General features: G+C 38.9%; 1 protein-coding gene, 1 long non-coding RNA gene and 1 other non-coding gene across 3 annotated transcripts in view; 2 read left to right on the plus strand and 1 right to left on the minus strand.

The window, feature by feature from the left end:
* Window positions 1-7,062: 7,062 nt before the first annotated feature.
* Window positions 7,063-25,580, minus strand: part of LOC129479683 (NXPE family member 1) — a 31,939-nt gene continuing 13,421 nt past the window's right edge. The window contains exons 2-5 of the mRNA XM_055273214.1: window positions 15,251-15,984; window positions 12,937-12,998; window positions 7,974-8,186; window positions 7,063-7,598 (exon numbers count right to left, since the gene is read on the minus strand). Of these exons, the coding sequence (XP_055129189.1) occupies window positions 7,063-7,598; window positions 7,974-8,186; window positions 12,937-12,998; window positions 15,251-15,984 (1,545 nt within the window). The remainder of the gene's footprint in view (window positions 7,599-7,973; window positions 8,187-12,936; window positions 12,999-15,250; window positions 15,985-25,580) is intronic.
* Window positions 12,230-12,333, plus strand: LOC129479982 (small nucleolar RNA U13). Its single transcript, XR_008656896.1, has one exon. It is a non-coding gene; the product is annotated as a small nucleolar RNA U13 (small nucleolar RNA).
* Window positions 17,627-25,580, plus strand: part of LOC129479685 (uncharacterized) — a 29,896-nt gene continuing 21,942 nt past the window's right edge. Inside the window, exons 1-2 of the long non-coding RNA XR_008656751.2 lie at window positions 17,627-18,457; window positions 25,063-25,185. This is a non-coding gene — a long non-coding RNA (uncharacterized lncRNA). The remainder of the gene's footprint in view (window positions 18,458-25,062; window positions 25,186-25,580) is intronic.

A 25,580-nucleotide genomic window follows, 5' to 3' on the forward strand; every position in this document is an offset into this window, starting at 1 on the left:
TTTATTTGCAACATTTCTGTATTGTCATAGTATATAATATTTACATTGTTTTTCCTTTATAATATCCATAGTTTTGTTTTATTTTGTTCTTTGGTTAGTACTATAATTAAGTGGATTCGGTACTTGTCATTATTCTGTTTTTAAGAGTCTTTATCATTTATCTCTTGTTTAGCTGAAGCTAGTCTTTTATGTTTTTAAAGAAGAGCATATGAGAACTATATCTCCTGAGTTTGTTGTAATAGTTGGATTTTTTAAAAAGTTGAATCTATAAATAACCTGGGATCTATTTGATATGTGGTATGAGGTGAGAATACAAATTAACTTGTAACCTCCAGTAATGTACAAGATCTAGAGAAACAATTTTGCTTATTACTTCTTTAACCTTCAGAAAGATGAAACTATCCAAGAGACAAATTAAGAATTAATATATGCTTTCCTTTGAGGAAACTGAGAGAAAACTGAGACTTCAAACAGAAAAACATATGTTCAGAGAATTTGAGGGTGTAGCAGAGAAAATAGTTCAAATAATTAACTGTAGGGCCCTGGTTGGGAAGAAAAGGAAATTGGAACCAGAAGGGATCTGATAAGATCAAAGAAAAGGGAAGAAACAAGGAAACAGTGCCTGGCATTTGATCTATTTTTGTTTACTGAATCTGTGACTGAATTCAGAGTTTCTGGGAGGTGCAATGAGAATGAGCTTATAGGAAATAAAGAAGAGTGAGAGGCTGTGGTTAGAAAGTAAGTATGAAAGGGCAGTCTTTCTGAAGTAGAGCAATTCAGGTGATAACAAGGTTCAAGGTGTGGCTCTCAAAGTGGGTTGTCAAAACACATTAGATTTGCAGGTACTGGTATTTCAAAGGAAAAATCACCATAAAGCTTCAATTTTGAGTTGATTTAGAGGGGGCCAAATGGAACGGTTTTGGGAAAAGATGAAGATTTAGCCAGATACCTGATCATTCAGTGAATATGAGGCAAACAATAGATGCTGTGAGGTCAGTCCTATCTTATGTTGCTTTTACAGATTAGGTAATTAAGCAAGATGTTAAGTAGTTTGCCTATAGCCACACAGTTAATAACTACCAGACTCAAAATTCAAATCCAGCAGTCTGTTGCTAAGCCTGTGATCTAACGTTTCTGCTCCCAGTTGTGTTTGGGGTGGGGGTGCGCTGTTGCTGTTAATTTTACTTGAATGCAATCCTGGGGTTGGTGGAGAGACTGAGGAGCACACAAAAGCTCCTGGACTCTGTCTTAAACTAGGTGTCGTAGGGACATTCAGGCAAGGGTAGGACACTCAAGAGCCTACTCAAGAGCAATTCAAAATTTAGTAGGAGTCACAAGTTAAGAGAAAACAGATTTAACTCTATCCATCTTGCTTACCTTGGTCTCTCAGGTTACAAAATTACAGATACAGTGACGGAGTATCAAATCTTTCCCAATTAATAAAAACCTACATGTCCATAATTCATCACCAGACAATTTAATGCTATGCTCTTGGTCTGACCTGGGATAGATTGAATTCTGAGATAGATTTTATTCCATAAGTGGAGAAAGTAAGCCTTATTATTATTATTATTATTGAAAAACTTTTTTGGAATTCCGACAGTTGTAACAATGATCTATATAATGAGCCTTAACAGAAGTGCCGCATTATTTTACAAATCATCTTATCTGAAAATAAGAGCACACACAAGGAGAGGAACTGGACACAAAGCCACATGAAAAGATTGTCCCTTTTGTACATGCCGTTCCTTCTGGAATGCTTTCCCACCTTTCCCTCTGGGTTACTTTCTCTGTCCCTTCTCTTCTGCCTCTCTGAGCCCTACTTCTTCTTCTAGTCTTGGCTTAGATATCACTTCATCTGGGATGCTTTCCCCAAGCCCCCATCCCTGGGGTGGGTGACCCATGTGTTCACCCTGGGCCCCTTCCATAGCGGGCATCATGCAGTATTGTAATAGCCTGATACTTACTGGTATTCTCTCTATATCATCGTTAATGAGGACAGGGACCACACCTGTCCTGTTCAGCACTGTGTCCTCATCTCGAGGCCTACCGTGTAATAGTTGATGAGTAAATCCATGTTTATTGAATAAATGATTCTCAGACCAGAACCTTGTTCTTCCTTACAGCTGCTTCAATGTCTTCTCTGTTGGGATCTTTCAGGTTCTCAGTATATATCATTAGCATAATCAAAAAGGAGGGAACTTGAAGACAAGGCAATTAGTGGCTGTATGTAAATGTTTTGGAAGACCCAGGTTTCCTGCTTCTTACATTATTTGTCCCTTCCCTACACAATAATGTCAGCTCCATATCCCTCCTCCCTTACCCAGAAATCAGGAGGTGGAAAGAAGTTGCCATGATTATTCTCACTATAAACACAGCATTTTGGTCTCTTGTTCGTAGATGATCATGGTGCTACTCTGTTTTATTTTGATTCTTTCTTCTCTCAGTTCACAGAAAATTTATTTTTGATTAATTTCTGAAATGTGCTGTGTCCCTTTTTTATGTACACTACCATTTATCTTCTGTTTTATGTCATGTTCTAGATACACAGAGATACAGCATCACTTATTTGACAAATATTTATTGCTTGCTACTACGTGCTGGGCCCAGTTCTAAGGACTAAAGATGAATAAAATGGTTCCCAGCATGGAGCTGGGATCACAGCTGTGCATCTCCATGGAAGATGCTTCCTCCACTCTGGTGAGTTGGAGGAGAATAGAGAAACCACAGGTTGGGGGTCAGGAAGTAAGGGGAGAAGGAGGCTTGCTGGGAAACTGACATCAAAGTGGCACACAGACCACTTAGGGGCCTTCGTAAACCATGCTCTGACGGAGGCCCCAGCTGCACCCCTGGTGGCTCTGCTCCCACAGCTTTGCATCTGCTAGTCCTCCTCTTTGTTATAGCCACAAAAGTACCAGGGAGAGGCACATGCCATGGATTACAACGTGACCCTTAGGAATGCTGGGAACAAGTTCATGAGGTGCATAGGTGCCTGGATGGCTTGGCTTCCTGTGAGGTTGGAGCAGGCTCTGTAGTATGCGATGATGGAACCCAAGTGTTCCCACACTCTGGGTATAAATTTTGGGTTGAATGTGGCCCACTGCTATTTGGTGCTTATCGTCACACCAGCACTCCTTTTTCCTTACCAAGAGCTGCAATTAACACAATTCAGGCTTTGAGACCAGAAGCAGTGGCGGGAATCACTGTGCTCAGCAACATCTGCCTTGCGTCTCCGAGATCTGCTGAGAGGTACAGAAAACTTTAGGATTAGCTCAGCACATTCAGCCCCACAGCCATTGCACTGTGCTCTAAGTGTTATACCTTTAGGCTGTAAAACATGCCTAGATAGCCAAAGGGCCACATGGAATATTTCAATGAAGGAAAATCCTATCTTTAAAGAAGATGCTGCCAGCTACCAGCCTTAGGTGAAGACTGGAAAAATAAACCTTGACAAAAAGGGAATGTTTTTACTGTATGTAAGAGCACCTTGTTTTTGTGAATGGGGTTCTTGTCCGGATGTCTGAAGATCTTTTGGATATATTTGGAAATTGAAATCTTAATTGTTGGAAATTGAATAGATAGAAGGGGGAATTGAGAATTGGGAGGACCATCACTTTGCTCTGAGGTGTCCTTTGCTCCGTGGTGACCCCTCAGAGTGTCAAAAATCTTGACTCATCCAGGGAAGGGCTGTGAATCAACAGAAATGTTTTTGGGGAATAAAAAGGAAGCTTTTAACTCTGTGTTTGCAAATTTACTTACCTCAGCCCAGGAAGGTTAAATGTAAGTTAATTTGTACTTATATTGGATGCAAGGTGAGAGAACTAGAAATTAATTTCTTGAGTTTACTGTGAAATTTTGAACATTTACATATTCATGCTATAAAGAAGTATTTCCCTAGTTAATTTCATGCAAAGTGACAGCTTTTTCAACCTGTTTAGCATATCAACAAATCACTTTTATTAGTAATGACATGCGTATTAATAACAGGGACAAGATTTCCAGATTTCCTTTTCTTATAAGACCACAACCATTATTAACCCCAAGAACAAAACCAGAATGTCCAGGCATAATGTGACCAAGGTTGCCGACAGCGTGACAGAATTGACCCCACAATCTTGAGAAACACAGCCACACACATTTTATGGGACTTTTATATGACAAATGTTAAATTTGGATAACCATTTTTCAAATTATACATATTTTTCTAAAGATACTTTACAGAAAATGCTTTCCCCCCAGTTTGGCAAAAGGGTTCATTCTGTGAGCCCATTGAATTCGTATTAATAATAAAGTTTCATTTCAGCATCATATGCTGTCCTCTCATTGGTTCTTATCCCATTAACACTTATTCTTGGTTGTAGATTCTGGAGCTTTCTAAACAGTTGGTAAAACCTCTTTCTAAAGAGATGGTAAATGTTTTAATAAAGTTCTCTTTGGGGGAAAAAGAAGCAAAACTTAGTCTCTTTCCTCAAGATGTTTACAAGCTATTAGAGATAACAGATACTTTTAAAAATACATGTTTTTGTTTCTTTTATGGAGTAAATGACAAAACACTGTGGAAACATTATTCTTTCTCGGGGTGTCAGGGAAAGCTTCACAGAAGAAAATAATTCGAACTGGTTTTAAAGGGTGATTGGGAGTTTGACAGGTGGAAGGAGGGGCAGGAGGGCATTCTAGTCAGAAGGAGCAGCGTGTATGTAGAGTGGTGCAGAGGCTTCAGAGACTGATGTATTTGAACACGTATTTGTCTTATGTGTGGGACATTTAAAAAATTGTATATATGTATCTTATTTTTTATTGCATACATTTAAGGTATACAGTGTGATGTTTTGATATACATATGCATAGTGAAATGATTACTATAGTCAATGTATTAACATATTAATCACTGCACAATTACCTTTTGTTTGTTTGTTTGTTTTTTGAGATGGAGTCTCGCTCTGTAGCCTAGGCTGGAGTGCAGTGGCGTGATCTCGGCTCACTGCAAGCTCCGCCTCCCGGTTCATGCTATTCTCCTGCCTCAGCCTCCCGAGTAGCTGGGACTACAGGTGCCTGCCACCATGCCTGGCTAATTTTTTTTGTATTTTTAGTAGAGACGGGGTTTCACTGTGGTTTCAATCTCCTGACCTCGTGATCCGCCTGCTTTGGCCTCCCAAAGTGCTGGCATTACAGGCGTGAGCCACCGCTCCTGGCCACAATTACCTTTTTAATCGAGGTAGAATACCTAAAATCTAGTCTCTCAGCAAATTTTCCATATACAATATTAACTGTAGTTCTCATGCTGTACATTAGCTCTCTAGACATTCATCCAATAGAACTGCAAGTTTGTACCCTTTGACCTACATCTCCCCGTTTTCTCTTCCTCCCAGCCTGGATAACTACCATTCTACCCTGTTTCTATGTGTAGTTTTTAAGTTCCATATATAAGTGAGATCAAGCAATATTTTTCTTTCAGTATTATTTCTTTCCTTCAATATTGTTATTTTACTTAGCATAACGTCCTCCAGGTTCACCCATGTTGTTGCAAATATAGCAGCGTCTCCTTTTGTAAGGCTGAATGATATTCCATTGTACATATATACTGCAAATTATTTATCTGTTCATCTATTGATGGGCACTTAGGTTGTTTCTCTGTCTTGGCTATTGTGAATAATGCTGCAATGAGCATGAGAATGCAGATATCTCTATGAAGTGCTGATTTCATTTCCTTTGGGATACTCAGCAGAGAGATTGCTGGGTCATATGGTAGTTCTGTTTTTAGAGGAACTGCCATACTGTTTTCCACAATGGCTGTACCAACTTAAATTCCCACCAAGAGTGTGTGAGAATTCCCTTTGTGTGTGAGAAAATATTACCATCTCCTCATTTTTAGCAGGCACCTATATATACTGATGACTTCCAAATTGAGCATCTTTCTTACAGACCTCGCTCCTTCATAGGTGGTGTTGTATACTTTACATTGCATCCAATCATGTAGGACATAATGACCAGTTGTCCTGCTGTTAATAAAGCTTTAAAGTTAATAAAGCTAAGTTTGAGCAGTGGATTCAGAAGTGACAGCCTGCTATATCCATAGTAAAGTTCCAATCAAACCTTTTAAAAAAGTTCATTCACTGATGATCTCTGCATTACTTACTTATTTGAGTAGAAGTTTTTAAATGGTGCTTTCCAAATTCTGTCATTCTTTCTGTACTATTAGCTGTAATTCTTCCAAAAAGAAGAAATTTCCCTTATCTATTAGGGTTATTGATTTTCTCTTTAACAAGAAAGAGGATAAATGTTCATATATTTCCCTTTTGTTGCCAATTTTCAAAATAAGGGTTTACCCAACTCCACTTACGACACATGAGAGGTTTTGCTTTTATTCTTGCATGTCTCTTTTTGTATTGTTATGACCTTATGGATTTTATATATTATGTATTTCAATTAACTGCAGTCATTAGTCTTTTTGATGCTAAAACTAATCTATCTATGACCAATGAAGAGACTCCTTTGGGTTACCTCCTCTGTTCCATGATATGATTCCATTTGTCTTTGATTATTTGCTTTCTGGCATAACAAGATGTCCAGGCTCATGGTATATATATTTTCTGTTCCAGTCCTGGAATCAGCCTTCCCTTCAAGGCTGCCTCTTTTCTTTTATTGAGGAAGAGTTCTTAGAGATCACAGTCAGGGTGCTAGGAGTGATTATTGCTAATGGGTTATCATTGCTTCTAGGCCTTTTAAATAGACAGAGCTAGGAAATATCTCTATTGGAAATAGAAAGCATCATGAATTTGTATAGATATTTTCAAATCAGCTTAATAACATGGCTTTTAAAAAACTTCTTTAATATTGTAAACAAGCATCAGAACCAGGCATGGTATAGTCATTCTTCATGTCTGATTCTCTTGGTTTTGCATCCCATATCAGTTGTCATTGTCCCTACATAGCCTTCCTCCCCAAACAGATTCTTTTAAATTTATTTTCCTTAGTTCCTAAAATGAATAAAACTTACTTTACAATACACGTGCGATTATGTGCAGAGATTGGTTCCTAGTGATTCTGTATAGTATTTATCCCTTAGCAAATGTAGTTTAAGAACATGTTAATCTGATTTCCAATCACGTGATCAGGTGGGTGGACAGTATCAGTGCCATATGCAATGGTCATGTCCCAGGCATCAATGATGCCCACGTTGAGGTCTTTGAAAATATCCTTCATGATAAGATAATGAATATAACCATGGAAGTCTCCAAACCTCTCTGTCTCTATGTGCATCTCCCTGATGTTTTCCGTCTTAATAATCACTTTAGTGGTTGGGCTTCTTAGGAACAGTCTTTCAATAGCCTTTCGGACACCGATGGCCCTGCGAATAAAAATGTCAATGGGAAATGGTCTAAAGTGCTGGCCAAAGGTGATGACGATGGCTGTGTTTTTGTCACCTGATAGCCGGTCAATTTCCCGAGGGATATAATCATGATCTATCAGAGAGTAGAGCTGGAAAGTGACGAAGGGATAGCTATGTTTTTTCCATTGAATCTGAGTGTGTCTTTCTGCATCCAGAAGCAAATGTTTCTTAAAAAGTCCAGTTTCATGAAGATCAAAAAACTTTAGTGCTGATAAAAAAATAAATAGATGTTTTAAATAGAAGATAATGGTTAATATTCATGAAAAAGAATGTCTTATCATTTAAAATACCCACCCCATCTAGATAATTGCTCACTGGAGCCTTTCTACTTTCTAGGGTACAGTACCCCCAGTTCATACATGTAAAATGTCAATCAAAAATGTAAAGTTTTCACTGGAATTTTAAAAGAGGACCAACATTTCTTATGAAAGAAGGAATAAAATACATTTTAAATTTAAAGGTTCAAATCCAAAAAGCTAAATGAAGTAAAAAACAAAATAGCTCAAATGAGAGAATAGAGACCTCATTAAAAGTACTTTAAAACCAGCCTGAATTTCTAAGAGAATATAAAGTAAGTACCTACTTTTTACAACTTTGGGTAAATAGTAGATCCACTGACGTAGCGTAGAGTCTCCCAGGAGGTAAATGAGTTTGCCTTTCAAACAGCCATTTATCTTAATTGTGTCTAACTGAACCTGGTTGCAAAATGTTGTTATCCATTTTCCTCGTAAAGTATAACCACCAGGGACAGGAGGCTTCATTCCAACTTGGCATTTCTCTTCTATTTTTTCACTCTCTGGTAACAAAGACACTTGTAAATGATTTTATTGGCATAAGTTAGACATCTAGCCTTCTTTCCTGGTGCTTCATTTTCTTGCTGTCTTTCCGCCTTCCTGTAATGCCTGTTTCCCCTTTCTAGTCCTATTCTTTGATCGTTAGCTTTGCTTCAGGCACTTCTGCTTATTCCTTTAAGAGATTTTCAGTCATCTTGCCTCCTGTGTAATTCCTTTTCTCCTAAATTTGGTCATTAGCTAAATCTTGACGTTCTATCCTTTCTTTGACGTTCTATCCTTTTTTCCTGATTCTGTGTTGACTTCTGTCTTTGTCTCTTACCCGAATGATGTTAGTGGTCTGCCAGTTGGTGCTGTTGTATAAAATTATTTACCTTTGTTTCATTAATGAAGGAATGAATAATCTTAATTTTTCCATGTTCAAAAAATGGCTTGAAATATGTACATTAAAAATAAAAACCTCAAATAGTATAATAGTCACCTAGCTTGACAAATTTTTTTAAAACCGACTTTGCTAAAAGCAGCATGCAACATCCAATACAAACCAATATTCTGAGATATTCCAGGAGGTTTCACTAGAGTTTCAGGCTCTGTTTGCACATGGTCTGCCTTCTATTACAGGTAGGTAGCAGTGCAACAAATGTTTTGTTATGGCATAAAAAAGGGCATCCAATTTCTCCTGTCATGTTTCCTTGTCACTCTCTATGCTGCCGTCCCATCACTGAGCCAATGCCTTGTATTTTAGGATTTGTTATATCAGGACTTCTGTACTGATACTACGTTCTGTATGAGATAGGAAACCAGTTTCAATGCTGTAAGAAAGGCCAAGATAATAATGACTTAAAAATAAAAGATTATTTCTGTCTCACATAACAGGCCTGGAGTGAGAAAGCCAGGGCTAACATGCCATTGCATGGTGTCAGGGACTCTTGTTCCTTCTATGTTGTGGCTATGACATTCTTACCATGTGGCTTTAATCTCATGGTCTAACTTGGCTCTTGCCGTTCTCACATTATATCTGAAGTTTGGCTAGTAGTAAGGGAAGAAATGGATAGGGAGGGCCAGTTGTTTTGCTTTTAAAGTATGACCTAGAAGTTTCCCTCTCACACTCCTGGAAAAAACTTAGTCATGGCCACAACTAGATATAAGAAAGGATGGCCATGGGTCTAGCCACAAACTAGTTTCTATTACTAAAGAAGGAGGAGGCAGTGAATATTGGGGAACCATCAGCAGTTTCTGCTTTACCCTCCTTGCTTAGTTCCTCAGAGACCTTGCAGTCTCTGGCTGCCTATGTCCACAGAATAGTGCATCATTACATGGTTGTATTGTATTTGTAACCTATGGACAAAGTGGCAAAACGGTGCTGGTGACAGAATTGGAAAGTGCACCTGGAATAGCTCTTAAGTCCTGGTGATGTGGCTTACTAAAGTGAGTTTGTATAATCCTATAATTATGTTGGAATTACAGTGTGATATTGATGGGTTTCTATGAGGCTTGATAGCATTGCACCCTAGATGATTGAATACCATGACCCTGGAAACTTGAGATTCATAGTTATTAAGTATTCTGTATCCTAATCATGTACTGGCACACTTTGCTGAGAACATAGCCTGTAAGTGTATTGTTGTAAACCCTACGTTGTGTAATCTTTGTGTGTCAGGTATTCATTTTGCCACGTCTCAAACTTACAACAAATTTGCTTATGATTACTCTTACATGTTTATTTTACTTAATAATTTTAGAATAGGCTTGAGCATTTTGAACAGTATGTGGGTAATAATATCAGGATTCTGTATATCAGGCAAAAGCAATTCCATTTTAGATGCTAATCTGCTATGTTGGCTCCTGATTAACCCCAGTTTATCTATTGTTTCTTCTATAACAGCAGATACTGATGGTAAATCTTGCCCTTAGGTCAAACAGCCTTGGTGGTATTGTATTTCAATTGTCCTGTACATCCCATCTGAACCACCCTTCCCTTATGCTCTGTAAGCCCTGGGTCTGGGGGTAATGGTGTGGAGATCCACCATCTTGTCTCAACAATGGAGACATGAACATGGCTTCTGCTTGTAAGTCTCCACTAAATATTTCTTTCTGAAAAACTGGATGTGTATGTCTCAGATTCTTCTCTGGCCTCTCAGCTTCCTCAAACTTTGGGAGTAGGTTTGCATAGACCTGCCCACTGAGAAATAGATTCCATTATATTTTTGATTAGTTAGGGAGACTAATAGTCCCCCAAAGATATCCACATCCTAATTCTTAAAACCTGTGAATATGTTGAAGCAGAAGATAGAAAAAGAAAAAACAAGTTTTCCTGTACTAGGCTGACCCCACTCTAAGACCCAGGGAAGGGCAGGGCTCTGTCAAGGCTTTGGTTGCATTGTCTGCAGAGCTGGGTTCCAGAAGGGATGGGCTCCAGAGTCTCTCCCTCCTGTCCTGAAGCAAGGTTGGGAAAAACAAGTTTTTCTCATTCAGCTTCCCCCTTCCCTCCTTACTATTCTCACAATTATCTTTGCAAGTTTTGTAAGTTCCTGTTTTTCCCTTCTGTGCAGCACAGCAAAGGTCACAACATATGCCTGAGTTGCAACACCTGGCATGAGTTATAAAACCTGTCACTGTTTGATAAACTGCCTTTGTTCTGCTTCTGTAAGCTTGCTTGCCCACCCTGTAGGTTTTGCACTGTTTAGTGAAGTGTATATTCAAGCTAGCCAATACCCTTTCAGGTACATGTATAAGAGTCAAGCCCTGTCTTTGTTCGGGGCTCAGCCTTTGTAAGTTAATCCGCTGGGCAGGTAGCTACCTAAATAAAATCCTCATGTTCCATCCATTGGTCTCTCCTGTCCCTTAATTCCCACAACAATGTTGCCTTTTCCAGATATGACTAGGGTATGGCCTTTGAGATGGAGAGACTATCCTGGATTACATGGGTAGGCCCAATCTAATGTCACTGGTCCTCAAAAGTGGAAGAGGGAGGCAGAAGAGTGGGTCAAAGATGTGACAGGAAAACTTGACCCTTGGCTGTGGCTTTGAAGATAGAGGAAAAGGGCTACGAGGAATGTGGGCAGCCTTAAAAACCTGGAATAAGCAAAGGAACAGATTCTCCCCTAGAGCCTCCAGGAAGGAACATGCTCCTGCTCTACCTTGGGATTAGCTCAATGAGACCAGCATTGGACATCTGGACTACAGACTATAAGATGATATATTTTTGTTTTTTAAAGCCATTTTATTATAGCAGCAATAAGAAAATGATACATAGACAACTGACATTCTTTTAAATATAAAGTCATCCCATCTAGAGACAGTGTTTTTTCCTTCTATTTATATGAATTTTATTTTATATTCCTTAGTGACATTTTAAATTGCCTTTCTGCAGATCATGCATTTTGTTAAATTGTGAATTTGCATTTTAAAGCACAAAGTGGATCATACCACTGTCTTCCTCAGTTGGTTTCTGTGGCTTTCAAATCTACTGAATAATCACTGAAATCCTCAGCATGGCACTTGAGAACCTTCATGATTAGGTTCTTCCTCTCTTTCTAGGCTTATCCTTATCCTCTGCTACATTCCACAATATGCTCACCCCATTGGCCTATTGAACAAGTCCATGATGACTTTGCTCATGACTGGAATTATCAGATAAAAAGAGTTAGATAAAAAATACAGGACACCATATTAAATTTGTATTACTTCTAACAAGGAATAATTTTTTAGTGTAAGTATGGCCCATGCAATATTTTCCCCTTTTCTCAATGTATATATGACAGGCAATTATAAATTACTCATATTCATTTGATTCTCTGTATTATTATTTGCTTAAATCCAGCAACACTACCCATGATCTTTATGAGGTTTCTCTTCTTCATTCTCTGACTACACATATCCTTCAGGACTCAGTCAAATACCAACTTTAATATAAGCTCTTTTGCCTCTTTACTGTCTACATAGAGTTTGTAGGTTGAATGTCTTTCACATTGCAAGCTGAGCATTTATTTTTCTCCATTTGTCCATAATGCCTGATATCTATTCAGTGCTCAGTAAATGTTTGCTGATCCTTTTGTAGTACAGAAGCATGATGATTGGGTTTTCATGCTCATGTGTGAGATGTGCCTCCTTTAAACCTTGTTATGACATCAGCACATTACTCGTATGATGTGAGGAAAAATAAGTAAACATTTGCAGAATAAATTAATAAATGGCGGCAATAAATTATTATGAGTTGAAGTAAGTATCATGATGGATGTTATCGGTAAACTAAGATAGACTTTATAAAAAGTTGTTTTAAAGCTAAGGTAGTATAAGTATTCTTTCACAAGTAACATGGCTTTGTGTTTGTCTTTAAAACATATAATCAGATGAAAGCTCCATATAAAATTGGTAATTGCATCAACTAAATGTTAGGGGGTTATGCCAACAGAGGGTTAGGAAACCAAAACCGAAAGTGTTCCTACTCTGAAGCTGTAGATATCCATCCTTCAAAGACATGTGCACAGTGCCTTAGACTCTAGGAGATGAACTCTCAGGTTTAAACACGAATGTAGGATACTAATACTTTCTCCTTTTGGATATGTCAAGATGTAATCTCCTATAAACATTTTGAAATCATTTCCTTGAGTTAATTTCTCCCTTGAAAGTCCAGCATGATTGACATCATAGACATCTGCTAGGAATTGTGCTCCAGGAGAACTACAATTACTTAGGTTAATGCTGATAAAGTTTCCTCTGAGCATCACCTAACTCAGGACGGAGCCAACTTACTGTTACAATTAGTGACATCAATCTGTTTATGATCCTTCATCATTTCAACTCCCACTTTGGACCTTCAAAAAAAAAAATAGAACAATAAATTAGCCTGCTCTCTGCCCACGTAACACAGGTGAATCATCTGCTTGTGAGTGAAGGAAAATTTTTAATTTTCTATAACTGGAAGCTATTATTATTGTTGTAAATTTTAGATATATTGGGTATTGTAAATGAGTGAGGATTTTGGAAGACTTTCTACCCTGCTGAGAGCACCTGAAGTCCAAAGCAGCTCTACCGATCTGCCACATGTAATCTGTGTGTCCTGGAATTTTAGATTCAAAATATTTATCAAATTTACAAGTTTTCTCTTTCTGCTTCCACATCTCCTATTCAAGTTTGCAGAATAGTTTCCTTGGATTACTGTGAGCCTCTAATTGGTCTTGCAAGTCTCAGTTTTATCCCACCTAAATTTTTCAATCCTACTGCCAGAGCACCCTTTCTCATTGCAAATCCAACTGCACTACTGCTTACATCCCTTTATTGTCTCCCCATCATGTACCCAAGGAATCCAGCCTTTTTGGATGGCAGGTAGACCTTTTATCAGAGGGCCTCTGCTTTATTTTAATCCACATTTCCTGCTATGATTACCTTTGACTTTTCTGACAAACTTGCTTTCTGAAGATCATAAGCTTTATGAAGGAAGGTAATGTGTGTGTCTGGTCCACTGCTGTATCCTTAATATCTATCAAAGTGGCTGGCAGAAAGTAGTGTTGAATCTGATGTGTAATAAATGTACCTTACATTTCTTTCTTCCAACTGATGAAAGATGACTCTTCCTGCTTGAAAGCTCTTACTCACACTTTGTTTCAAACCTCTATATATGGCCATGTAAGTGGAGAAAGGAAGAAAGGGATTAAGGGGAGAATGGGGAACCAGGTGCCAAATATAACAGTTATAAGTGGTACGTGATTCCCTGCTATGGATGTCTCTCCAGGTGCCATCCTGAGAAGAGAAAGGATCAGCATGTTTTCATCCTTACTAGGATTTAGGCATAAGGATGGTTGATGGGTAGGAAGAGATTTGATGAGATGTACCATCAGAGATAAAAGGGAGGGAACAGAAACTTAACTGTGCTTTTACTTTTCAGAAGGGAGCCAGGGACCAAAACTTGGATAATGAGGTAAGATTCTGGAATACATGTTATTTTGTTATGTTTGGTGCCTACTCTTAGCATATTTTTTTTGAAAGCTTATGGAAAAAAGACTCTAAACTTGACTTTGAAAACTGCTAGAAAGGGATTGCTGTGAACCTAGCATTCTACTCTATCGCCAAGCTGAGGAAAAATAAATCTTCATGGGGGAAATAAAAGGGTACTGGCAGAATTGAAAGAGAAAAGGAAATGGACTCACCCTCTGAGACTTATGGAAAGTTAGCAAATGAGCAAAAGTCTCTGGAACTGATAGATGTCTTAGGCCTTGGCTCACAGTTCTGGGATTTGTGATAACAGATAGTTACCCTTTGCAAATCCTCAAAGTGGCCCATGAAGTGACCTTGATGGTTTATTCTAATCAACAAAGTGGTTTTCAGGTTAGTGGATAACAGGGAAGCCAGGAAGGGAGCCTCTGTGAGTTGGAGGAGAAAAGCATGGCATTGCCACAGCCATGATTGATAGAGGAAACATGCTTCCACCCTGGTTTGTGGAGGCCTGTTGAACTAGGGGTTTGCAGGAATCACTAGGTCACAACATGAGGAGTAAGAAGGACTCCTCCACCCTGAGAGGTATATATTGAGGAATATCTGATCATGGGATCAACTGGAGAAAACCAGTAGGAATTGGCTTTTTAGAAATATCACTCAGTGTAGAGAATGGATTAGAGAGGGTATGACTGCCGGGAGAGAGACCAGTTGGGAAGCTGGTACGGGTAATCTAGATGAGATGATGATGGTCTGAACTTGAATAGCAGCACTGTGCATGGGGAGAAATGGATCAATGCCAAGATATTTAAGGGGCAAAGTCAACAAAATGCGATATGGGAGGTGAAGGAGCATAGATGTTATCATACACTTATCAAGGAATCCTTTTTTCAGTGGAACATCTATGAACACCTAGAAGAACAGTTATAGCAAAACACATGACTGAATGGGACAATATAGTGAAAATGCAAACTTTGGCCTAGAGTGGTAAGTAGAGGCCCCATGAAGACACCACATGTTTTACCTTGAGTAGAGGAGGCCTCTGAGTCATGCTCATTGTTGCAATGGGCAATGTAGCTCTGACTGGTACACTTCTCAGGGGACACTTCTCAGTTTACATGAAAAGTATACTCACCTGTGGAAAAGGCTGTTTTCCTTGTCTGTAAGATAAGATACCTCTCTATTCCGGGTGGTCATGTAGGTCAGAGCCTCACAGGGCATGTGTTGAGGCTTCATACAATAGAAGGCTTCTTGGTCTCTGTCATCCAGATATTCACAGAGTTCAGCACTTGAGTTTAGGGTCAGGCCACATTCAGTGAAGACATGAGAGGTACCATTAACAAATTTGCCTTTGAAAATAATTTTATTATAGCCTTGGTTCCTTGCCCTCCAGAGAGCTGACGCCCCTTCACTGGGGTGGATGAGCAGCAGAGACAGGGAGATCTGGCCCTCCCAGAACAGAGTGAAGCTGACCAGGTAGGTGCCGTTGTTGAAGTCAGTCACCTTTCCTGAAGCACCTGCCATCAGCGCTGGGGAGGACATCCTGGCCCTCAGGAAATCCCCGCCATATTGCTTCCTGCGTCCCAAGTGGTCCCTCACCTCCAGCAGGATGTCCAGCTGATCCCCCCTGCAGTACATATCTCGAGGGTTGAGGATGGTGGCTGTGCTGTGTGTGGCGCTGGTGGTGGTGTTCACGTGGGTGAAAGGCCTGGGTGGGATCTGCTGATCTAGTTTCTCTATGATTTCCTTTATTCTGAGTTCAGTCTCTGTTAGTGGCTTTAATGGTATCAGTGATGTTTTAGGGAATAAGGACTTTGCGGAGTTGTTCCAGTAATGGACGGAGATGGATAAGTTTAGAGCAGACCAAAGCTGAAATGACAAGGATTGTGATATACTATGAAATTAACCTGTCTAGTCATTTTTACTTATTATGCATTTGAATATTTGTTTACAGTGAATATTTGTATAATTGAATTAAATTTATTACCAAATTGAATATTTGGTAACAAAGTGGCAGAATAAACCAAAAGAGAAGAGAAATAAGGAAATGAGATATGATGATAATATTATTATATATTATTATCAATATTATTTAAATTGTGACAATTTTGTATAAAATGTAAACATTTACACTTTTACCTCAATATTTTAGAGAATGTCTGAACAGTTGTAGATATATTCAATCTAAAATATATAGCTCAGAGAATAATTATGAGCAATAAACTGGTGATGATAAGTTTACTCTTTCTTTTCATATATGCCTTACATCCAGTAACATCTGTACCTTTTAGTCATGCTTAGTAGTCTTTTTCTCTCCAACTGTATCATAGTTCAAGCCACCATCATTTATCTCCTGGATTATAGTGGCCACCTCAAGGATGATGACAGTCTTCAGGCTTCAAGGAAGACAGTCCTGCTTTCTCTCCATTTAATTTCCTCTTCTGTAGCTAAACCAGTCGTTTTTAAAGCAAAACTCTGTTTTTGTCATCTCCCTACTTAACCCCCTTCAATGGCTTCTTGAATTTCTTGGGTAAAAGTCCATTTGTAATATGGCCTTTTCTGTGGCCTATTTTTAACTCTAGTTCTTGCTACTCTCTTCCTTGCTTTTGATGTCTTGATAAGACTTCTTTTATTTTTAGGAGCTGACCTTCCTGTCTTTCAGCTCTTGCTCTTTACTAATACTTTCTCCACTTCCTGGATTGCTGAGTATCCCCCGAATTCCCCCAAACCACCTAAACCTCTCTTAACTTCTACCTTAGAAATCACTACAACCTCAGAGGTCACTTACGCTTTTGGCACTATACGGTATTTTATAAGTGCTCAAATTCAGTGATTTTCCAATCTTCCTGGTAGTCAGATACACCTGACAAGTTTTTTTAAAAATATGCACTCTTAGGCTTCAGTCTAGATCAACTGAGTCATAATCACTACATTATGTTGTCCAGGAGTATGTTTGCCAAAAGCCTCGAAAGCAATCTTAGGATCAGATAGATTTGAGAAGAATGATTATAGACCAGTAGTTGTCAATCCCTCTCACACTTTAGAACACATATAAAGTTTTGAAAAAAATTCAGGCCTGGCTGCACTGCACCCCAGCATCAGGCAATAAAACCCTTGTGATTGGTAACAAAGTGGCAGAGTAAGCCAAAGGAGAGGAGAAACAAGACAATGAGATATCATTTAAAAAAGATGAACAGAACCCAAGTTGAAGTTTTGAAAAAACCTTGGCAAAGCCAAGAGACAAATCATTGGCAATGACAACCAAGAAATAGAGATGCAAATAAATGAAATTCCCCCAAAAGAACCTTTTGGTTCTCTGGACAATATATATCTGGCAAATATAAAAAACTTACATTATAAAATAGATAAAAATACAATATAAAAATAGAATAGAAAATAATCATGTAATATATAACAGTAAGAATAAGAATATAATCATCATGATGATAAACCTTTTTCTATTTTTCCCACCTCCACAAGTCACAGGCTGAGATGCTTTTATTGGTGAGTACAGACATCCCTAACTTATATAACAAGGAAAAACCAATTAATTTTATGAGAATGGTATATATTTTATACTAAAACTAGGTAAGTATGATACAAGAAAAGTACAGGCCCATTTTATTCATGGAGATGACTTTTAAATTCTTTCTCTCTGTGTGTATGTGCATATATGCATATAGATGTAAAAGTATATAGGTAGATTAGATAAATATATACAGGTGTGTGTGCATTTGTCATGGTTGATTATGGGTGAATTCAGGGTTGTAAAAATGGTTCTAGAGTGAAAAATCTTGTAGTATAATTTATATATTAATGGATTAAAGACAAAATCTCATGATTTTCACTGCTCTCAGACTTATCTGATTGGATTGCAGTTGCAATAAAAGGATTTCATGTATTTCAACATTTACTTAGCATTACAATTCAGTAATAGGAAACCTTAAACATTTCAAAAGTCAAGGGGACAAGGATGTTAGCCACCATTAACTGAATTAATGTTCAACATAATGTTAGTAGTCCTGAACAATAAAATAAAACAAACAAACAAAAATCCAAGGTATGAGAATGATGGGGGAGAAACAGACATTTTTTCCCCTTCTTTTCTTTATTTTTTGTAGGTGTTGTGACTGTCTACAAAGAAACCAGAGTTAGCAAATTATTAGTATTAAGAGAGCAAGGAGCCGAATACAAAACAAACTCACAAACTCAAAAGCATTTAAATTATAGAAAATACAATTGAGACCGGTGGAGCCAAGATGGCCGAATAGGAAGAGCTCCAGTCTACAGTTCCCAGTGTGAGTGACGCAGAAGACGGGTGATTTCTGCATTTACAACTGAGGTACTGTGTTCATCTCACAGGGGAGTGCCAGACAGTGGGTGCAGGACAGTGGGTGCAGTGCACCATGCGGGAGCCAAAGCAGAGCAAGGCATCGCCTCACCCAGGAAGTGCAAGGGGTGAGGGAATTTCCTTTCCTAGTCAGAGAAAGCGGTGTCAGATGGCATCTGGAAAATCAGGTCACTCCCACCCTAATACTGCACTTTTCCAACAGGCTTCACAAACAGCACACCAGGAGATTGTATCCGGCACCTGGCTCGGAGGATCCTATGCCCACGGACCGTCACTCATTGCTAGCACAGCAGTCTGAGATCAAACTGCAAGGCAGCAGCGAGGCTGGGGGAGGGGTGCCTGCCATTGCTCAGGCTTGAGTAGGTAAACAAAGCGGCTGGGAAGCTCGAACTGGGTGGAGCCCACCACAGCTCAAGGAGGCCTGCCTGCCTCTCTAGGCTCCACCTCTGGGGGCAGGGCACAGACAAACAAAAGACAGCAATAACCTCTGCAGACTTAAATGTCCCTGTCTGACAGCTTTGAAGACAATAGTGGTTCTCCCAGCATGCAGCTTGAGATCTGAGAATGGGCAGACTGCCTCCTCAAGTGGGTCCCTGACCCCCAAGTAGCCTAACTGGGAGGCAGCCCCCAGTAGAGGCAGACTGACACCTCACAGGGCCAGGTACTCCTCTGAGACAAAACTTCCAGAGGAACGATCAGGCAGCAGCATTTGCGGTTCACCAATATCCGCCGTTCTGCAGCCACTGCTGCTGATACCCAGGCAAACAGCGTCTGGAGTTTACCTCCAGTAAACTCCAACAGACCTGCAGCTGAGGGTCCTGACTGTTAGAAGGAAAACTAACAAACAGAAAGGACATCCATACCCAAAACCTATCTGTACATCACCATCATCGAAGACCAAAGGTAGATAAAACCACAAAGATGGGGAAAAAACAGAGCAGAAAAACCGGAAACTCTAAAAATCAGAGCGCCTCTCCTCCTCCAAAGGAACGCAGCTCCTCACCAGCAATGGAACAAAGCTAGATGGAGAATGACTTTGACGAGTTGAGAGAGGAAGGCTTCAGACGTTCAAACTACTCCGAGCTAAAGGAGGAAGTTCAAACCAATGGCAAAGAAGTTAACAACTGAAAAAAAATTAGATGAATGGATAACTAGAATAATCAATGCAGAGAAGTCCTTAAAGGACCTGATGGAGCTGAAAACCACAGCACGAGAGCTGTGTGACGAATGCACAAGCCTCAGTAACCAATGCGATCAACTGGAAGAAAGGGTATCAGCGATGGAAGATGAAACGAATGAAATGAAGCATGAAGAGAAGTTTAGAGAAAAAAGAATAAAAAGAAACGAACAAAACCTCCAAGAAATATGGGACTATGTGAAAAGACCAAATCTACGTCTAATTGGTGTACCTTAAAGTGACGGGGAGAATGGAACCAAGTTGGAAAACACTCTGCAGGATATTATCCAGGAGAACTTCACCAATCTAGCAAGGCAGGCCAACATTCAAATTCAGGAAATACAGAGAATGCCACAAAGATAAGCCTCGAGAAGAGCAACTCCAAGACACATAATTATCAGATTCACCAAAGTTGAAATGAAGGAAAAAATGTTAACGGCAGCCAGAGAGAAAGGCCGGGTTACCCACAAAGGGAAGCCCATCAAACTAACAGCAGATGTCTCAGCAGAAACTCTACAAGCCAGAAGAGAGTGGGGGCCAATATTCAACATTCTTAAAGAAAAGAATTTTCAACCCAGAATTTCATATCCAGCCAAACTAAGGTTCATAAGTGAAGGAGAAATAAAATACTTTACAGACAAGCAAATGCTGAGAGATTTTGTCACTACCAGGCCTGCCCTAAAAGAGCTCCTGAAGGAAACACTAAACATGGAAAGGAACAACCGGTACCAGCCCCTGCAAAAACATGCCAAATTGTAAAGACCATCGAGGCTAGGAAGAAACTACATCAACTAACGAGCAAAATAACCAGCTAACATCATAATGACAGGATCAAATTCACACATAATAATACTAACCTTAAATGTAAATGGACTAAATGCTCCAATTAAAAGGCACAGACTGGCAAATTGGAAAAAGAGTCAAGACCCATCAGTGTGCTGTATTCAGGAAACCCATCTCACGTGCAGAGACACACATAGGCTTAAAATAAAGGGATGGAGGAAGATCTATCAAGCAAATGGAAAACAAAAAAAGGCAGCAGTTGCAATCATAGTCTCGGATAAAACAAACTTTAAATCAACAAAGATGAAAAGAGACAAAGAAGGCCATTACATAATGGTAAAGGGATCAATTCAACAAGAAGAGCTAACTATCCTAAATATATATGCACCCAACACAGGAGCACCCAGATTCATAAAGCAAGTCCTTAGTGACCTACAAAGAGACTTAGACTCCCACACAATAATAATGGGAGACTTTAACACCCCACTGTCAACATTAGACAGATCAACAAGACAGAAAGTTAATAAGGATATCCAGGAATTGAATCAGCTCTGCACCAAGCAGACCTAATAGATATCTACGGAATTCTCCACCCCAAATCAACAGAATATACATTTTTTTCAGCACCACACCACACCTATTCCAAAACTGACCACATAGTTGGAAGTAAAGCACTCCTCAGAAAATGTAAAAGAACAGAAATTATAACAAACTGTCTCTCAGACCACAGTGCAATCAAACTAGAACTCAGGATTAAGAAACTCACTCAAAACCGCTCAACTACATGGAAACTGAACAACGTGCTCCTGAATGACTACTGGGTACATAACGAAATGAAGGCAGAAATAAAGATGTTCTTTGAAACCAATGAGAACAAAGACACAACATACCAGAATTTCTGGGACACATTCATAGCAGTGTGTAGAGGGAAATTTATAGCACTAAATGCCCACAAGAGAAAGCAAGAAAGATCTAAAATTGACACGCTAACATCAGAATTAAAAGAACTAGAAAAGCAAGAGCAAACACATTCAAAAGCTAGCAGAAGGCAAGAAATAACTAAGATCAAAGCAGAACTGAAGGAAATAGAGACACAAAAAACCCTTCAAAAAATCAATGAATCCAGGAGCTGGTTTTTTGGAAAGATCAACAAAATTGATAGACTGCTAGCCAGACTAATAAAGAAGAAAAGAGAGAAGAATCAAATAGATGCAAGAAAAAATGAAAAAGGGGCTATCACCACCGATCCCACAGAAATACAAACTACCATCAGAGAATACCATAAACACCTCTATGCAAATAAACTAGAAAATCTAGAAGAAGTGGATAAAGTCCTTGACACATACACTCTCCCAAGACTAAACCAGGAAGACGTTGAATCTCTGAATAGACCAATAACAGGCTCTGAAATTGAGGCAATAATTAATAGATTACCAACCCAAAAAAGTCCAGGACCAGATGGATTCACAGCTGAATTCTACCAGAGGTACAAGGAGGAACTGGTACCATTCCTTCTGAAACTATTCCAATGAATAGAAAAAGGGAATCCTCCCTAACTCATTTTATGAGGCCAGCATCATCCTAATACCAAAGCCTGGCAGAGACACAACAAAAAAAGAATTTTAGACCAATATCCTTGATGAACATTGATGCAAAAATCCTCAATAAAATACTGGCAAACCGAATCCAGCAACACATCAAAAAGCTTATCCACCATAATCAAGTGGGCTTCATCCCTGGGATGCAAGACTGGTTCAACATATGAAAATCAATAAATGTAATCCAGCATATAAACAGAACCAAAGACAGAAACCACATGATTATCTCAATAGATGCAGAAAAGGCCTTTGACAAAATTCAACAACCCTTCATGCTAAAAACTCTCAACAAATTAGATATTGATGGGACGTATCTCAAAATAATAAGAGCTATCTATGACAAACCCACAGCCAATATCATACCGAATGGGCAAAAACTGGAAGCATTCCCTTTGAAAACTGGCACAAAACAGGGATGCCCTCTCTCACCACTCCTATTCAACATAGTGTTGGAATTTCTGGCCAGGGCAATCAGGCAGGAGAAGGGAATAAAGGGCATTCAATTAGGAAAAGAGGAAGTCAAATTGTCCCTGTTTGCAGATGACATGATTGTATATCTAGAAAACCCCATCGTCTCAGCCCAAAATCTCCTTAAGCTGATAAGCAACTTCAGCAAAGTCTCAGGATACAAAATCAATGTGCAAAAATCACAAGCATTCTTATACACCAATAACAGACAATAAGAGAGCCAAATCTTGAGTGAACTCCCATTCACAATTGCTTCAGAGAGAATAAAATACCTAGGAATCCAACTTACAAGGGACGTGAAGGACCTCTTCAAGGAGAACTACAAACCACTGCTCAATGAAATAAAAGAGGACACAATCAAATGGAAGAACATTCCATGCTCTTGGGTAGAAAGAATCAATATCGTGAAAATGGCCATACTGCCCAAGGTAATTTATAGATTCAATGCCATCCCATGAAGCTACCAATGACTTTCTTCACAGATTTGGAAAAAAACTACTTTAAAGTTCATATGGAACCAAAAAAGAGCCCTCATCACCAAGTCAAAAGTCATTGTCTTCTCAAAAGAAGACATTTATGCAGTCAAAAAACACATGAAAAATGCTCATCATCACTGGCCATCAGAGAAATGCAAATCAAAACCACAATGAGATACCATCTCACATCAGTTAGAATGGCGATCATTAAAAAGTCAAGAAACAACAGGTGCTGGAGAGGATGTGGAGAAATAGGAACACTTTTACACTGTTGGTGAGACTGTAAACTAGTTCAACCATTGTGGAAGTCGGTGTGGCAATTCCTCAGGGATCTAGAACTAGAAATACCATTTGACCCAGCCATCCCATTACTGGGTATATACCCAAAGGATTATAAATCATGCTGCTATAAAGACACATGTACACGTATGTTTATTGCGGCACTATTCACAATAGCAAAGACTTGGAACCTACCCAAATGTCCAACAATAATAGACTGAATTAAGAAAATGTGGCACATATACACCATGGAATACTATGCAGCCATAAAAAATGATGAGTTCATGTACTTTATAGGGACATGGATGAAGCTGGAAACCATCATTCTCAGCAAACTATCGCAAGGACAAAAAACCAAACACCGCATGTTCTCACTCATAGGTGGGAATTGAACAATGAGAACACATGGACACAGGAAGGGGAACATCACACACCAGGACTGTTGTGGGGTGGGGGTAGGAGGGAGGGATAGTATTAGGAGATATACCTAATGCTAAATGACGAGTTAATGGGTGCAGCACACCAACATGGCACATGTATTCATATGTAACAAACCTGCAGGTTGTGTACATGTACCATAAAACTTAAAGTGTAATAGTAATAGTAAAAAAAAAGAAAATACAATTGAAGAAGCTCTGTCCTTAATGGAGGTATTTTGAAAACTCTTTTAAGGATATTTTTTAAAGGTCTGAATGAATGGAAAGATGTAGCACTTTGAAATGTAGTAAGGCTTAATATGATAAAGTTGTTATTTCTCTCTCAAAAAAATTTAAAAATTTTCTGTATTTCTAATTAAATTCTTAAGGTGGGAGATAGAATCTGATTAACTAATTCTAAAATTTTAGGGAATATAATCATCTATAAATAGGAACTATTTAAAAAGTACTAGCCCTAGTGTAAATTATTGAAATAAAATAGAATTGTAAAGTGCAATATCAATCAAATAAACCAATCAAAAGAAGTAGATACCTTAGAAGCAGGCTTGAAGTTTATTATAGGTTAAAGGTAACATCAGAAATCAGAAAATTATATTTAGTAAATTGTATCAAGAAAATGGTTTCACTATATTGAAAAAAGCCCAAAGATTCCTGTCACACACTATGTACTAAAGGTCCAAATGAATTAAAGACCTAGTTACGAATATTGTAACTAAAAGTTCAATGTAAAGAAATTTATAATTTCCTTATGACCTCACATCAGGAAGTATTTCTTAAATAAGATCTCCAAAGTGATTCTCCTGCCTCAGCCTCCTCAATAGCTGGGATTACAGATGCCTGCCATCATGCCCGACTAATTTTTTGTATTTTTAGTAGAGATGGGGTTTCACCATGTTGGCCAGGCTGGCTTCAAACTCCTGACCTCAAGTGATCTGCCTGCCTCGGCCTCCCAAAGTGCTAGGATTACAGGTGTGAGCCACCATGCCCGGCCGATAAATCCAATTTGTTTAGGAGACTGGATAAGTTAAACTTTGTATATTCATAGATTGAAATACATGCAGTTCTCAGACATCATGAACTACATTTACATATAGCAACATGATTAGATTTCAAAAAGCAATTTTGAGTGAAAAAATTAAGAAAGTATGTAAATTAAAATAAATACAAACACTAACTCGTAACTATGTATCTTCCTAGTCCACATATATACATAAATACATGTATTGAATAAGAATTGAAACACTCTGAGAAATAACTAGTATGGAATGGGTGCGTATGGGAAAAGAGGAAGGAGAGTGTGGGTGGGAAATAATTTTTTTTAAGTGTAACAAAAGAGTTCTGTTTCAATATGACCAAGTAACTTGTGACTCTCTTTCAGATAGCAATGTTCAACTCTGAACGAAATGCCAAAAACAAGTACCTGAAGGCTAAAGACAGTAAACAAAAGCAGGCAAGTTTTGGTGGGAAGATGAAACTTGGAAGAAGGTGCCATGAAGAGGAGGTAAGTTTCCTGTTTTTGATGTGTTAGCCTGAGGACAGTCCACTAACAGAGTAGCTAAAACACAATAGAAAGCCATCATTTTTTTTTTTTTGGCTTGAACAACCTGAGAACAGAGTCTGCAGCAACACAGTCACTGGAAGGAGGGGGAAATCCCAGAACAGAGACAGAGAAGGTCATGCCCCAATTTCTGAGTATGAACTTTGCTTAGATCTCTAGCTGACCTCTGAGGCACACCTATGGGGCAGACACAAAGCAATCTGCAGCTAGTCAGAACTCAACTGAGATGTGAGTTACTTATAACCACAGACTGGGTCAGTTTGCAGTTTGAGTTGAACCAAGTTAATCGATTGCCTGCCACAGCAAAAACATTGACACTATTCTGAGGAGTAAAACGG

Source organism: Symphalangus syndactylus, chromosome 3 (assembly GCF_028878055.3).
Source record: "Symphalangus syndactylus isolate Jambi chromosome 3, NHGRI_mSymSyn1-v2.1_pri, whole genome shotgun sequence".
Classification (NCBI taxonomy): Eukaryota; Metazoa; Chordata; class Mammalia; order Primates; family Hylobatidae; genus Symphalangus; species Symphalangus syndactylus.